The 12,595-nt window shown below is 43.3% G+C and overlaps 2 protein-coding genes across 2 annotated transcripts; both read left to right on the top strand.

Moving 5' to 3' along the window:
- Positions 1 to 692: 692 nt before the first annotated feature.
- LOC140992394 (kelch-like protein 41b) lies at positions 693 to 6,282 on the top strand. Its single transcript, XM_073462705.1, has 6 exons — positions 693 to 1,907; positions 3,105 to 3,262; positions 3,596 to 3,703; positions 4,540 to 4,725; positions 5,591 to 5,737; positions 5,842 to 6,282. The coding sequence occupies exons 1-6, from the start codon at positions 801 to 803 to the stop codon at positions 5,951 to 5,953; spliced, it is 1,818 nt and encodes a 605-aa protein (XP_073318806.1). The 5' UTR covers positions 693 to 800; the 3' UTR covers positions 5,954 to 6,282.
- A 1,500-nt stretch (positions 6,283 to 7,782) lies between these two features.
- LOC140992395 (2-oxoglutarate receptor 1-like) lies at positions 7,783 to 12,315 on the top strand. The gene is made up of 2 exons (XM_073462706.1): positions 7,783 to 7,855; positions 9,673 to 12,315. The coding sequence occupies exon 2, from the start codon at positions 9,682 to 9,684 to the stop codon at positions 10,687 to 10,689; it is 1,008 nt and encodes a 335-aa protein (XP_073318807.1). The 5' UTR covers positions 7,783 to 7,855; positions 9,673 to 9,681; the 3' UTR covers positions 10,690 to 12,315.
- Positions 12,316 to 12,595: the final 280 nt, after the last annotated feature.

The raw sequence follows: 12,595 nt of genomic DNA, 5'->3' as shown, positions 1-12,595 counted from the left end.
TTTGCTGCTTTTTCTTCATCATATATGACAGTTACAGTTGCAGCCCCTGTATCTATAATAGTGACTCTAACATATTACCTATGATGATAAATATAGATGCTAACTGTCTTGGTTGCTTAGTCACTGTATCTGAATTACAAAGTATACACTCGTAAGTGTAATCTTTGTCGTACAAAGTCGTTACCATAAATATATTGTGTTTGAATATTACTTTGGTACAAGTGAAAGTCACCCACATGAATTGTATAAGGTATATAGTAGAAGAAATACCCAGGTAAGTAGAGTACTTGAGTACTGAGTGTACTGCTAAATCAGTTAAGTTAAGGTGACAGGACGGGATGAATCTTATATTTTTAATGTGTGACAGCGTCCGCTCTAAATATCCTCCCGGTCAGACGTCCGACCTGAGGCGAGCTATTCGAGGGCTTTGACAGCATTGTCTCCGCCGTTAGTCGGCCACATGACACTTTGGGAGCTGAATCACGGTGGCAGATCACCAGCCCGAGCAGCCAGTTGCTTCTTTCAGTCTGTGACAGCAGCTGCTCGAGCCGAGGCCGGTGCTGTGCTGCGCTGTGATTCGGCCCAGTCAGATTCCACGGGAGCTGAGGCAGGCAGGGGGCCAGATGCAGCTATATTTAGAGTGGGGTGGGATTAAATTGCAGGGTCTTCACACTGGGAACCTTTTCACTGCCCTGCCTTTTCTAGCCAGGACCGACTGCCAAAAGGACCTGTGGCCACCGTCTCCTTCCTCTCTCCACAGACCCCCTTGTTCACCCATCGTTTCCCCCTCCTGACACGCCATGGACCCCAACGCCATCAAGGAGGAGCTGCGCCTGTTCCAGAGCACCCTGCTCCAGGACGGGCTGAAGGAGCTGCTGAATGAGAACAAGTTTGTGGACTGCACCCTGAAGGTGGGCGACCGCAGCTTCCCCTGCCATCGGCTGATCATGGCCGCCTGCAGCCCTTACTTCAGGGAGATCTTCTTCACAGAGGACGGGAAGGAGGTGGCGAACACCAAGGAGGTGGTGCTGGACGATGTCAACCCTTCCATCCTGGACATGATCGTCCAGTACCTCTACTCAGCCGAGATTGACCTCACCGATGACAACGTACAGGATATAATTGCTGTGGCGAACAGATTCCAGATCCCTTCGGTCTTTACCGTCTGCGTCAACTACCTTCAGAAGAAGCTGTCCCTGAGCAACTGCATGGCCATTTTCAGGATGGGCCTGGTGCTCAACTGTCCCAGGCTCGCCGTGGCAGCACGCAACTACATCGCCGACCGCTTCGAGTTCCTCTACAAAGACGAGGAGTTCCTCAAGCTCGCGCCCCACGAACTGTTCGCCATCATCGGTGGAGACGCGCTGAACGTGGAGAAGGAGGAGCTGGTGTTCGAGGCGGTCATGGCCTGGGTCCGCCACGACAAGGAGCGCGTCAAGGTCCTGAAGGATGCTTTCAACTGCATCCGCTTCCGCCTGCTGCCGGAGAAGTACTTCAAAGACAAAGTTGAGACCGACGAGCTCATCAAGGCCGACCCGGAACTCCAGAAGACGATCCAGGTCGTCAAGGATGCCTACAAGGGGAAACTTCCAGAGAAACCCAAGAAGGAGGAGGGGAAGGAGGGGGCTGCAGCAGCAGGCGAGGAGGAGGAGAGCCCGTTCCCCGGCTTTCTGAATGACAGCCGCAGACACGGCATGTACGCACGCGAGTTCATCCTGATGATCAATGATACGGCGGCGGTGGCGTATGACGTCAGTGAGAACGAGTGCTTCCTGGCAGCCATGTCTGAGCAGGTGCCGCGTAACCACGTCAGCCTGGTGTCACAGAGGAACCAGCTGTACATCATCGGAGGATTGTTTGTGGATGAGGAGAACAAAGATGTGCCTCTGCAGTGTTACGTCTACTCGGTAACCTGGTTTTTCCCTCATTTGATAGTATTTTCTTTGAAATTGCTGCATGAAAATGAACTATTTAAAGAAATTCTTTGACATTAAGGGAAATCGTTTTATTCACTTTCTTTGTTTTTATGCAGTTCAAGTCCTCAGTTACTCACAATATGAATGTGGTGTAATGAAAGAGTCGATAAGAGTATTTGACACATAAATCTCATTTTAACCTTCGGCCCGAAACGTCCTACAAAAGATGGGTTAGCCTAGCTGTCAGCAGATTAATGTACACAACTGTCCTATTAATTGGGTATAGCCTTTATTATTTCTCATGTCACTCCAAGCATTTGAAAATGAAGTCTAAAATACAGGACAAATCACTTCTATTGATTTAGTAAGGGACAGTGCATTTTATTTTGCAGTACGGGACAGGTAGCAATCCAAATTAAACCATTAACTAAAAAGCCAGAGCTAGGAGACGGCTAGCTTAGCTAAGCACAAAGACCAGTAGGCTAATGAGGAAACAGCTAGCATGGCTGTGTCGTTTTTAGACTTTTTATGTATTAAACAGAGATATGAACACGATTAAACAAGATATAAGTGTATATATGTTAAGTGATCTTTAGTTTTGCTGGAAGGAGGATTTTTTAGAGACACGCTAGCTGTTTCCTCCTGCTCCAGTCTTTATGCTAATCTAAGCTAACCGCCTGTTCACTAGCTTTCATGTTTATCGGACATGCATGACTCTGGTATCAATCTTCTCATCTAACGCTCAGCAAGAAAACAACAAAGAATATTTCCCAACACGTCCAGCTATTTTTAAAAAGACAGTGTTTGTAGTATCTTAAATATCTATAGCTACACTTAGCTCGTGTTAGCTAGCTCTTTGTGCACTACATTTCAGTTCCTTACTCAAAGCAGAAAGAGAAAGATGGAGCAGAAAGTCAAAGTAATGTTTTCAGTTTACAACCACAAGAATGACTGCAGGTTTTTCTGAATCCTTCTGCGATCAATCGATGGGTTTATGTTTCCCACGTCGCCCATCAGGCTAAAACGACACAGACGCTGAAGGAAGTCATACAGGCTTTAAATACCTCTATTTTACAGCACGATCAATAAGTGGATACGATACAGTACCATTCTTCACGAGGAGATAAAAACACACTGCTAATGGATGCTAAGAGTTTTAATGTACGCTCATATTTCTTTCCCTCACAGCTGGATCCGCTCTCGTCTGAATGGGTTGCCATGCCGCCCATGCCTTCTCCGAGATGCCTCTTCAACATCGGGGAGTGCGAGAACCTGCTGTTCGCCGTGGCCGGAAAAGACCTCCAGACCAACGAGTCGCTGGACACCGTCATGTGCTACGACGTCGAGTTAGTGTTTGCTTTTCATCACCCCCCACTCCCTTTCCTTAGATTTCTCATCCCTCTCTCACCTTTTGTGCAAACAAAGGTGACTTCCTTTAGAAATTAAAAAAAGAAATATGCAGTGTTTTAGAATAATTAATCATGTTTTGGTGTGATCTCACCTTCTTAATTGCCTCTGGTAGTTTTTTTCTTGGATGCAACTTATTTTTGCTCGTCTGATTTGGCTCCAGCACATGGGAAATCACACATGGAGCAAAATAAGCGGCAGTAAATTCAGGGGGAACAAAATGACCATTATTAATTCTTATAATTGAAACTTTTCAATGTTTTTTTCCTCAGCAAGATGAGGTGGAGCGAGACCAAAAAGCTTCCTCTGAAGATCCACGGCCACGCTGTCGTCTCCCACAAAGGACTGGTCTACAGCATTGGAGGAAAGACAGATGACAAGTGAGTAAATGAGTGTGTGTGTGTGTGTGTGTGTGTGTGTGTGTGTGTGTGTGTGTGTGACCTTACACTGTGGGCTGCACCTGCTCGTGGTCTATCATCCTGGCAGACTGCAGGGCTGCACGGTACGTCACAGGCAGCAGTTACGCTGCTACAGTCCTGCACCGTCTGATATGCTACAGTAATGGAGGAAAAAGAGAGCTGCACATCTCTTATTAAGATTTAATTCTGTATCTAATAATAAGCTCATCAACCACGTGAGTGTTTTTTCAGCTGTCTGTGCTAATCACGAGGAAACAGGTGCTTCTCCTGCCGCTGAATCTCAGTCTGAAAAAAGAAAGTGTGAAAGCCTTCGTCAGAGTTTTTTTAAAAAAAGGACACACAACGCAATTAACAACTAGCGGAAAATGAATTAAAGCTGCGAGACAAAGCGAGGATCCACTGAGCTGAGGAACTGAATCAAAATATTTATATATTAAGAAGAAAACCGTATGTTAAGGAAGAAAAAACACTTAATGTAACTTTGGAGAAGAAATTCAAACTCATAAGTGAATAAACAAGCTGTTCTCAGAGGAAAATAAGGTCCCAGAACACTGTTTGAAGCTAGAAAGGTGGCAGGGTCCGCCACATATAAACAAAGTAAACAGTATGAAATTGTGTTGTTCTTTAAGTCATGAAAACAAAGAGTTTGTTTATTTATTGTGCCAATGATTGCTCTTGCAGACACATCTGAGACAATAAATATTATGTTTCATTTTATTTCCATGTTATTGTGTGATAAGCTTCTTCACCTGCTATTTGTTGTATTTTTCATGTAGTTTTCAATTTTCCCTCCACAGCAAAGCCCTCAACAAGATGTTTGCGTACAACCACAAGCAGTCAGAGTGGAGGGAGCTGGCGGCCATGAAGACGCCCAGGTCCATGTTCGGAGCCGTTGTGCACAACGGCAAGATCGTGGTGGTCGGTGGAGTCAACGAGGAAGGCCTCACCGCTTCATGTGAAGCTTATGACTTTGCATCAAACAAGTACGATTCTGTTTCAACGTGTAATTTAATCATCATTAGTCTCAGATACCACATATGATGGAGCGCCAAAGTGTTCAATACTACGTAATAAAAATAAGACATTTTGAAATAAACATGAATAAATTGTGTAAAATATATAATTAAACTAAAAACTCAACTCATCACGATAAAATCTTACTTAATCTTATTTTCATCTTTTTGTTTGGTTCTTTTTTGTAGCTCGCTAAAAGTGCTAGCAAGTGTTTTTTAGCTAGCTGTCAGTTAGCTAGCTAGCAAGGTCCTGTTGGCTAGCTCTCTTTTTATCTCGACAGATAAACGATGTGTCTTTCTTTGAAAAAACATTTCAGTAAGAAAACTGCTGTTGAACTGAATCAACCAGCTAGCTGCTGCCTTTAGCACTTAGCTTCACGATGAGTAGGCTAGTAATCCACTTAGCTAGCTAGTTAGCTGGACAGGTAGGTAGCACGTGCAGCCATATTAAGCTTATTAAAAGAAGAGGTTAGTTTAAGTATACTGTACATTGTTTATTTACAGCAGCAGCCCCTGATTAGCAATAACTTGCTCTAGCTAACAGAAGCTAACTGGCTAATTTTGATTGCAGCTGTTGAGCTTGCTCCGGGGTGGGTAGTGTTATGAAACGCAACATTATGCAATTCAAAAAAGTGATCTATTATTTCAAATTACCTGTATTTATTTAGTAATGTTGTATTTCTATGTTTAATATTGACCTCTTTGGGCCTCCATAGCTCTCAGTTTCCTCAGCCCCTACGGAGAACATTAATTTTACACATGTCCAAGGTACAAAAGTCGTATAATGAGTTCTCCATCTTACGTTTGACCTTCTCCTAATGTTTTATCTCCTCAGGTGGGAGCCCTTCACAGAGTTTCCTCAGGAGAGGAGCTCCGTCAACCTGTTGAGCAACGGCGGCTCCCTGTACGCCGTGGGCGGCTTCACCATGGTGCAGACGGAGAGCAAGGAGGTGGCTCCCACAGAGGTCACCGACGTCTGGCAGTAAGTCCTCTCAAATTATGCCGATCGAGATTCACGCGTTCTCACTGGGCTGCCGTTGTGTTTGTTCCGGGATCTATCTGACTCTCCTCTTGGTTTCTCGTTAGGTACGAGGATGATAAGAAGCAGTGGAGCGGCATGCTGAGGGAGATGCGTTACGCTGCCGGCTCCTCCTGTGTGTCCATGCGCCTCAACGCTGCCAGGATGCCCAAACTGTAGACAGAACCACTCTTTCTTTTCTTTCTTTTCTTTCTTAACCCCCCCAACGACACCCTCTGACTCCCCCGTCCTCCCTCAGCGAGCTGCCTCCGAGGCGTCTCATCCTCTGCACTCGGATTTCTGTGTGTCGAGTTGATCTTTGACATTAATTTTTCTCTGAACTCAGACGATTTTTATCTGTGCTATAAACACTCTGTTCTGCTGCCTCTTCAAAGACTGCACCATCCCCACAGTATTAAAAAAAAAGAAGCCGCAATTTAGATTGATCTTTAAAAAGCTGTTTACATCATTTCTAGCTCCTCTTTTGTAAAATAAACATTTGTAAACTTCTGCTTCTTCCACCGTGTTGTGATTTTCTGTGTGATCTACAGAGAAGGTGACGTTACAGAGATCACATCGACGCATCAAGGGGGGTGAAGATGTATATTTGTAGCTCTCTTTGTGCTGTCAGGTAAACACCGAAGTGGAACTGGGTTAATAGCAGGTGAAGTCTTGACATTTAAACGCAGCGTAATGATCTTCAAACACGCATCACGCATTCTCGTCTGTGTCAACACGACCGCGGGTTACTGAGCTCAGGAAATGGAAACGACAAACATGCGTAGGGGAAGCTGCGGTCGACCGGGATAATGGAACAGGAGATGGAGGATTTTACTCTACATGTAAATCAATAATTTGAATGGTTTGCACCTTTGCACTGCAGCTATAAAGGAAATAGGAGACTTGTCATTACACTCATTAACACTTGAAGTTAATGCTTAGGGTTAAGTAGGAGCAAGAAACAATTACCTTAAATAATGAGGTGTGATTTCTACTTCTGCTGAGACTCGATCTAAAAGAAGTGTAAAACTACGGAGGCTGAATATTCCAGAGAAAAAATGTACAAGTGCTCTTGAAGCGATGAAAAGAAGCACAGAGTGAAGTGAAGGTCGATCAATCAGTTCAACTTCAAGCAGACAGAAGTAGAAAGCTCTGCAGGAGGCGGCCACGGGGCAGAGCCCGGAGCTGCTGGAGGAAGAAACACCACGAGTTGAGGAGAACTTTCACTCTCCTCAACCTGTCTGCAGGAAGAGCAAGCTCAGAGGTGGCTGCCGTTTTCAAAATGACACATTTTCACTATTTGAAATCAGTTTCTGCCACCGGACGACGCTGATCACCTGCCGTCTGGCAAAAGATACAGAAGTATCCGTTGCCATGCCGCCAGACCTTCGCGTTTACCACCAAAGCATGTCGAGTTCACAGGTATCTTGCACAACGAGCTCACCAGTTTTGGTGTTAATAATTGATTTATCAGTAAAAGGTATTTCCAAAGTCTTGATTCACAAGTTTCTCATTACTTTCATTGTTCGATGGTGTGAAATTGCATCTTAGGTGTGAGGTCTGAAACAAAAACAGCACTTAGACTGATGACAATGTTCTTTAAGTGTTCATTTCCACATTTCTTCTAAACTGCCTGATTACTTTAATCAGAAAGCGAGGTCTGTGTCTGCGCCAAATTTAGCTCGGCGGTGTCACACTGAGGTAATCACACGCCTGTTTGAAGGAGAAACAAAGACCTCGATAGAAAACTTTATTCTCCTGAACAAAAGCGACGCCGAACAGTTTTAATTTGTCGAGAAGCGATCAGCGCGTCGCCTCACAAACTCACCTGAAACCTGATCCGTGTAAATACATCGACCCTTGAGCTTTATCAGCTCAAGCATGACACCAGGAAGTTAGTGCACATGGCTGGAGGTGAAGCACACAACAGTGGGCTTTCAAACTAAAATATGCTGGAGTTTCCCCCTTGGGTGTGGAGGACTGGAAGGAAAGAGGCGAGAGTAGGAGGAGGAAGGGATGTGAAAACAGAGATGAGTCGCTGAATGCTTGGAGTGAGCACTGATGAGGACACTGTCACTATAAGTAAGTGGAAAAGTCTCTTTTTCAAACTAACTTTATGATTTTAACACTCAACTAGATGAAATAAGCTTTTTTTGATACAGATTTTCTTACACAAAACTCCAAATATAATCATTTTAATGAGTACAAGTTGCTACCTTTAGAAAAATCTTATATGTAAATGACACCTTGCGCGTCTCATCACATCCATAATGAGAGCAGATTGTACTGACAGCGTTACAGGAAGCCAGGATGCTATAGGCGCTGTCATATCCTGAGGGGCTTCCAGAAACCAGACTGTTGAAAGGAGTGAAGAAGAGTTTGTTTGCTTCTTTCCCGCTGAGTTCGCTTGATTGTTTGTTTCTGTCAATGTCTGCTCGCCTCCGGGTTCATCTCATGCTCTCTCGTCTCCATCCTTCCTCCCGCAGTAATTGCCAATGACACTGATATGACAGCTCAGGGAAAAAAGGAAATGATGATTTGCTCTCAGCTTTATTTTTAGCTCACCCAACAACATATACTGTATTTATTAATAGGGGGAATTAAAGAAGCATTTGTTTAGCATATTTGGAAACACCTGAAGCTGAATGAATCAATAATTGTTATGTAAAAAGTGTGACTCATGCTGATAAGCCCACGGAGAATAACCGGTTGACCCAGGAGTTACTCTCAGCTCCACAGAGGCTTTCCAGCTCATTGTTTTGTTTTTGTGCCAGCAGCTTTAATTATTTTGGTGTAGGTGACTTACAAGTGATAGTTGTGGTTGGTGGAGACCAAAACAGAGCAAGAAGGAGGCTAAATATATTGCTAAGTGACCATAAAGTTGATTTTTTTTTTATTTTAAGAAGCATTAAATAAGGTCTGTTATAAACACGAGCTGAGATTTTGATGTTTTTTTTAAAAAAATACATGAATAATTACCCCACTCAAGAATTTTTAAGCTTTTCCGTGTTAAGGCTGGTTGCTAACAAGCAGCTAAATGAGGCTACAGAAATTGTAAAGTTGTAATAACGACAGGAATCTGACAAATCATTATCATTTCACTGCTATCTGATTCATCAGCAACTGAAAAGATAATGGAGAGAGAAAATCTCAGGGCACATCGGGGCCATACTTCAAGGTAAAACAACATATTTCATAACCCATTAGCTAACGTTAGCATTCACCCACTTCCTAGCAAACAAGTTTTATTGCATCCGGTACATTTCACCACCAGGCTTAAATAAATGTGTCCAAAGACGTGCGTTGATGTTTTAGAATTCATTTGCGCCTTTCAATTCGTATCAGTAACGTTAGCTAGGAAGTGGGTGAATGCTAACGTTAGCTGTTGTCTCACGTTAGCTAATGGGTTATCGAATATGTTGTTTTACCAAGAAATAAGGCCCATTCCATGATCTTTTCGGTGGCTGACCAATCAGGAAGTGGTGAAATGTTAATTATTTGACCGATTCTATACGTTTATACAACTTTAAACCTGAGACACAGCAGTAAGACATTTGAGCATGATGTCAAAGACGAATGGCCGCCATGTGAATATGATCTATTACGCCAAACATGGAGACTTGTCTACTAGACTACTTTCACAGGTGGACTTGCAAACGACGTTAACTCTAACTTTCCAACTTATAGACTCATTAATTTATAGCAAAAAGTGTATAGTTGGTTTGTAGCCTAACGTTAACTACTTCTGCTAACGTTAGGCTACAAAAAAACTATAAGTATAGTATATCATAAACTCTTTGTTTGCCACAGAGCTTATTTTTACTCGAGACCACATGTAAAATATTGTCTGGTTGCCAACAAATTAAATAAAAAATAAAATTACTTCTCACACTCAACAGGGCTCAGCCATGGCTAGCATCCTCTTCCACGGAGAATATCACAACTGCACCAACGTGGACCAACTGATGAAACGCTATTACCTACCGGTCTCCTACAGCATCATCTTCATCGTGGGCCTGGTGGGCAACGTAACCTCCATTGGCATTTACGTGACGAAGCTGCGTCCCTGGAAGAGCAGCAGCATCATCATGGTGAACCTGGCGCTGACCGACCTCCTCTACGTGCTCAGCATGCCCTTCCTGGTCTACAACTACAGCAACGGGGATTCGTGGATGCTCGGCGACTTCATGTGCCGCATCGTGCGCTCTGGGTTTCATTTCAACCTGTATGGGAGCATCCTCTTCCTGACGTGTCTCGCCATTTTCCGCTACGTGGTCGTGATCAAACCCTGGCTGGCTGCACAGGTGCAGCGGAGGTTTTGGGGTGTGACTGCGTGCTCAGCCGTCTGGATCATCGCCGCTGTGGAAATCACCCCCATGTTGACGATGATATCCTTGGATGAGCGTGACAACAAGACTTACTGCCTGGACTTTGCTAGCACCATAGCCATGAATAACATGCGGGGATATGGCTGGGTGCTCACCGCACTCGGATTTGTACTCCCGCTTGTGGTGGTCTCCATGTGTTACATCGGGATAGTGAAGCAATTAGCTAAGGGGCCCTCCACGACCAGTCCATGTCGGATGCGAGCGCGACGGGTGACCGTGCTGATCCTGGTGGTGTTTGTGGTGTGCTTCCTGCCGTATCACATCTTGCGCGTGTTGCGGATAGAAACTCGAGGGATGAAAGACACGCCGTGCATGGTGGAGCGCATCGTGCACGCAGCATATATCATCTCCAGGCCTCTGGCTGGACTCAACACATTTTTTAACCTGGCTCTGTACACTCTTTCCGGTGATAAGTTCAAGAGGGCCTTCCGCAACACCTTTTTCTGGAAAAGCTGGCTGACCAAGGCCAGGTCGCTGCTCCACCTGGCCATCGTCAGCAAGGAAGGAAGTGAGATGCCTGCTGCGTGACTGATGACGGTCCAACACCAGAGTTTACTTTCTTTGATTTGCAAACTTATTCAGTTATGATGTCAGGAAAGCTGCATGACAGCTGTGGTTTCTTCACTGCGTGCCTCCAAGAGACAATAATCACTTTTGGTGTGTTTTGCAGAAACTGTGTGCCAACGCCTGAAATGTAAATATACATGACTAAAGGTTAAATCAGTAAGACGCCATTTCTTGATCTATCTGGAAAACACGTGAGCTAATTTACCAGACAAACAATGTCAAGGACTCTTTTGTTTGCAGCCAAAAAGATAGCCCTAGTTAAGGATTCAGTTTGTAGTCCTTGAACCCGGAAGAGTGTTTGCATGACTGAACAGTGGCTTCCTTTTTCCTGTAAACTTTGGTGTTCCTGAAACATTTTTACTGATTAATCAGTGTCTGATTACACTGAAATACAGTGCACGCATATCATGTCCTTCTCAGGAAGTATTGTAATAGATTACTGATCCCCTCATTACGCATCAGGTAAAAATGACGGTTTATATCGTTAGGCTATATAAGATATGTAAAACATGACAACCCGTCTGCGGTATTTAGTTCTTAATGCTAATTTGCCAACTCGACATGCTAACACACGTAACAAAGGTGGTGACTATTAAATCAGCTTCACATTAGCATGTTAGCACTGTCAATTTGAGCGTGCTAGCATGCTGATTGACATTGGCATCTAGCTCGAAGCCCTGCTGTGTCTGAGTACAGCTTCACAGAGTTGCTAGCATCTGTAGCTCATCCCTCCAGTTAGTTAGTATGTATTTTTATTGATGACGAAAACCTTCATATGTATATTACGCCTAAGTATCTTAACTGTTAACTTTAAACTGTTTTGTGCTTTAAAAAGTGTTATTAGAATGAAACCGCAGTGTTTTAGTTAGCATTCTGACATTAGCATTTAGCTAGACGCCCTGCTGTTCTTAAGTACAGCCTCACAGAGTAGCTAGCATAGCTATAAATTCTTCCCTTTTTCGTATCTCCAGTTAGTGTATTTTAACTATTATTAATTATACCTGTATATTATATGTAGGCTATATTACACCTGTGAATAGCTAGCCTGTCTTAACTGTGAACTTAAAAGATGTTTAGTGCTTTAAAACTAAATAAATCAAATTAAACTACGATGGTTTAGCGCTACTATACTACACTATATTTGTATATATCATTATATATCATTACTGGCAAGCTAGAATTAATGTTGAGTGGTTGAGACTTGTACAAAGTTGTTGCTAGCTTGCTCATTTTAGCCTAGCATTAGCCTCACATTATTTATGAACTTATAAGGTGTTTAATGCTTTAAAAAGTCTTTCAAATTAAACTACGATGGTTGTAGTTTAATGCATTTACACTATACTACATGTTTTTTTCTTCACCTTCATTATTGGCAAGCTAAAATTAAAATTGAGTGGTTGAGACTTGTAGAAAAAATGTTGCTAGCTTGCTCATTTTAGCCTAGCATTAGCTTCACATTATTTCGTCTGGTTAAAAAATGATATAACAGTGTCATTTGGATTGTTGTGTTACCTGTCGTAATTCTGTATTTGTGACTTATATTTATGATGGAGTGGTGAATAATAAACTAAAACTTGTGGTGTTTTTCATCGACCCAGACTTTATGGTCCGACCCGAACAGAAAAGTGTTTTCTTCAAAGAGGTTACTTTCTCTTCATTTTATTATCTTGTTACTGAATACTGTTTTTGCATTCCCATCATCACGGTTTGCTGCATTCGTCTCCCCAACAGTGTGCTATAATGATTTTACAGCCCGACAACACCTCCCGCAGCTACTCATCTGTGAAAGACTCTCAGGTTGTATCCCGGCACTCAGCTGAGCTCTCTGTGCAGATGCATTCACCTTCCCCGTGAGCTAACAAGACGG

The sequence above is a fragment of the Pagrus major genome, chromosome 24, assembly GCF_040436345.1.
Source record: "Pagrus major chromosome 24, Pma_NU_1.0".
Classification (NCBI taxonomy): domain Eukaryota; kingdom Metazoa; phylum Chordata; class Actinopteri; order Spariformes; family Sparidae; genus Pagrus; species Pagrus major.
This window is presented reverse-complemented; position numbering and strand designations above follow the sequence as displayed.

Bases quoted from the DNA above. Each gene is read 5' to 3' on its own strand.
- LOC140992394 (XM_073462705.1), top strand. From the start codon at position 801: ATGGACCCCAACGCCATCAAGGAGGAGCTGCGCCTGTTCCAGAGCACC. The intron at 3,704-4,539 runs GTGAGTAAATGA...TTCCCTCCACAG, and splicing joins GGAGGAAAGACAGATGACAA to CAAAGCCCTCAACAAGATGT. The intron at 5,738-5,841 runs GTAAGTCCTCTC...GTTTCTCGTTAG, and splicing joins GAGGTCACCGACGTCTGGCA to GTACGAGGATGATAAGAAGC.
- LOC140992395 (XM_073462706.1), top strand. From the start codon at position 9,682: ATGGCTAGCATCCTCTTCCACGGAGAATATCACAACTGCACCAACGTG.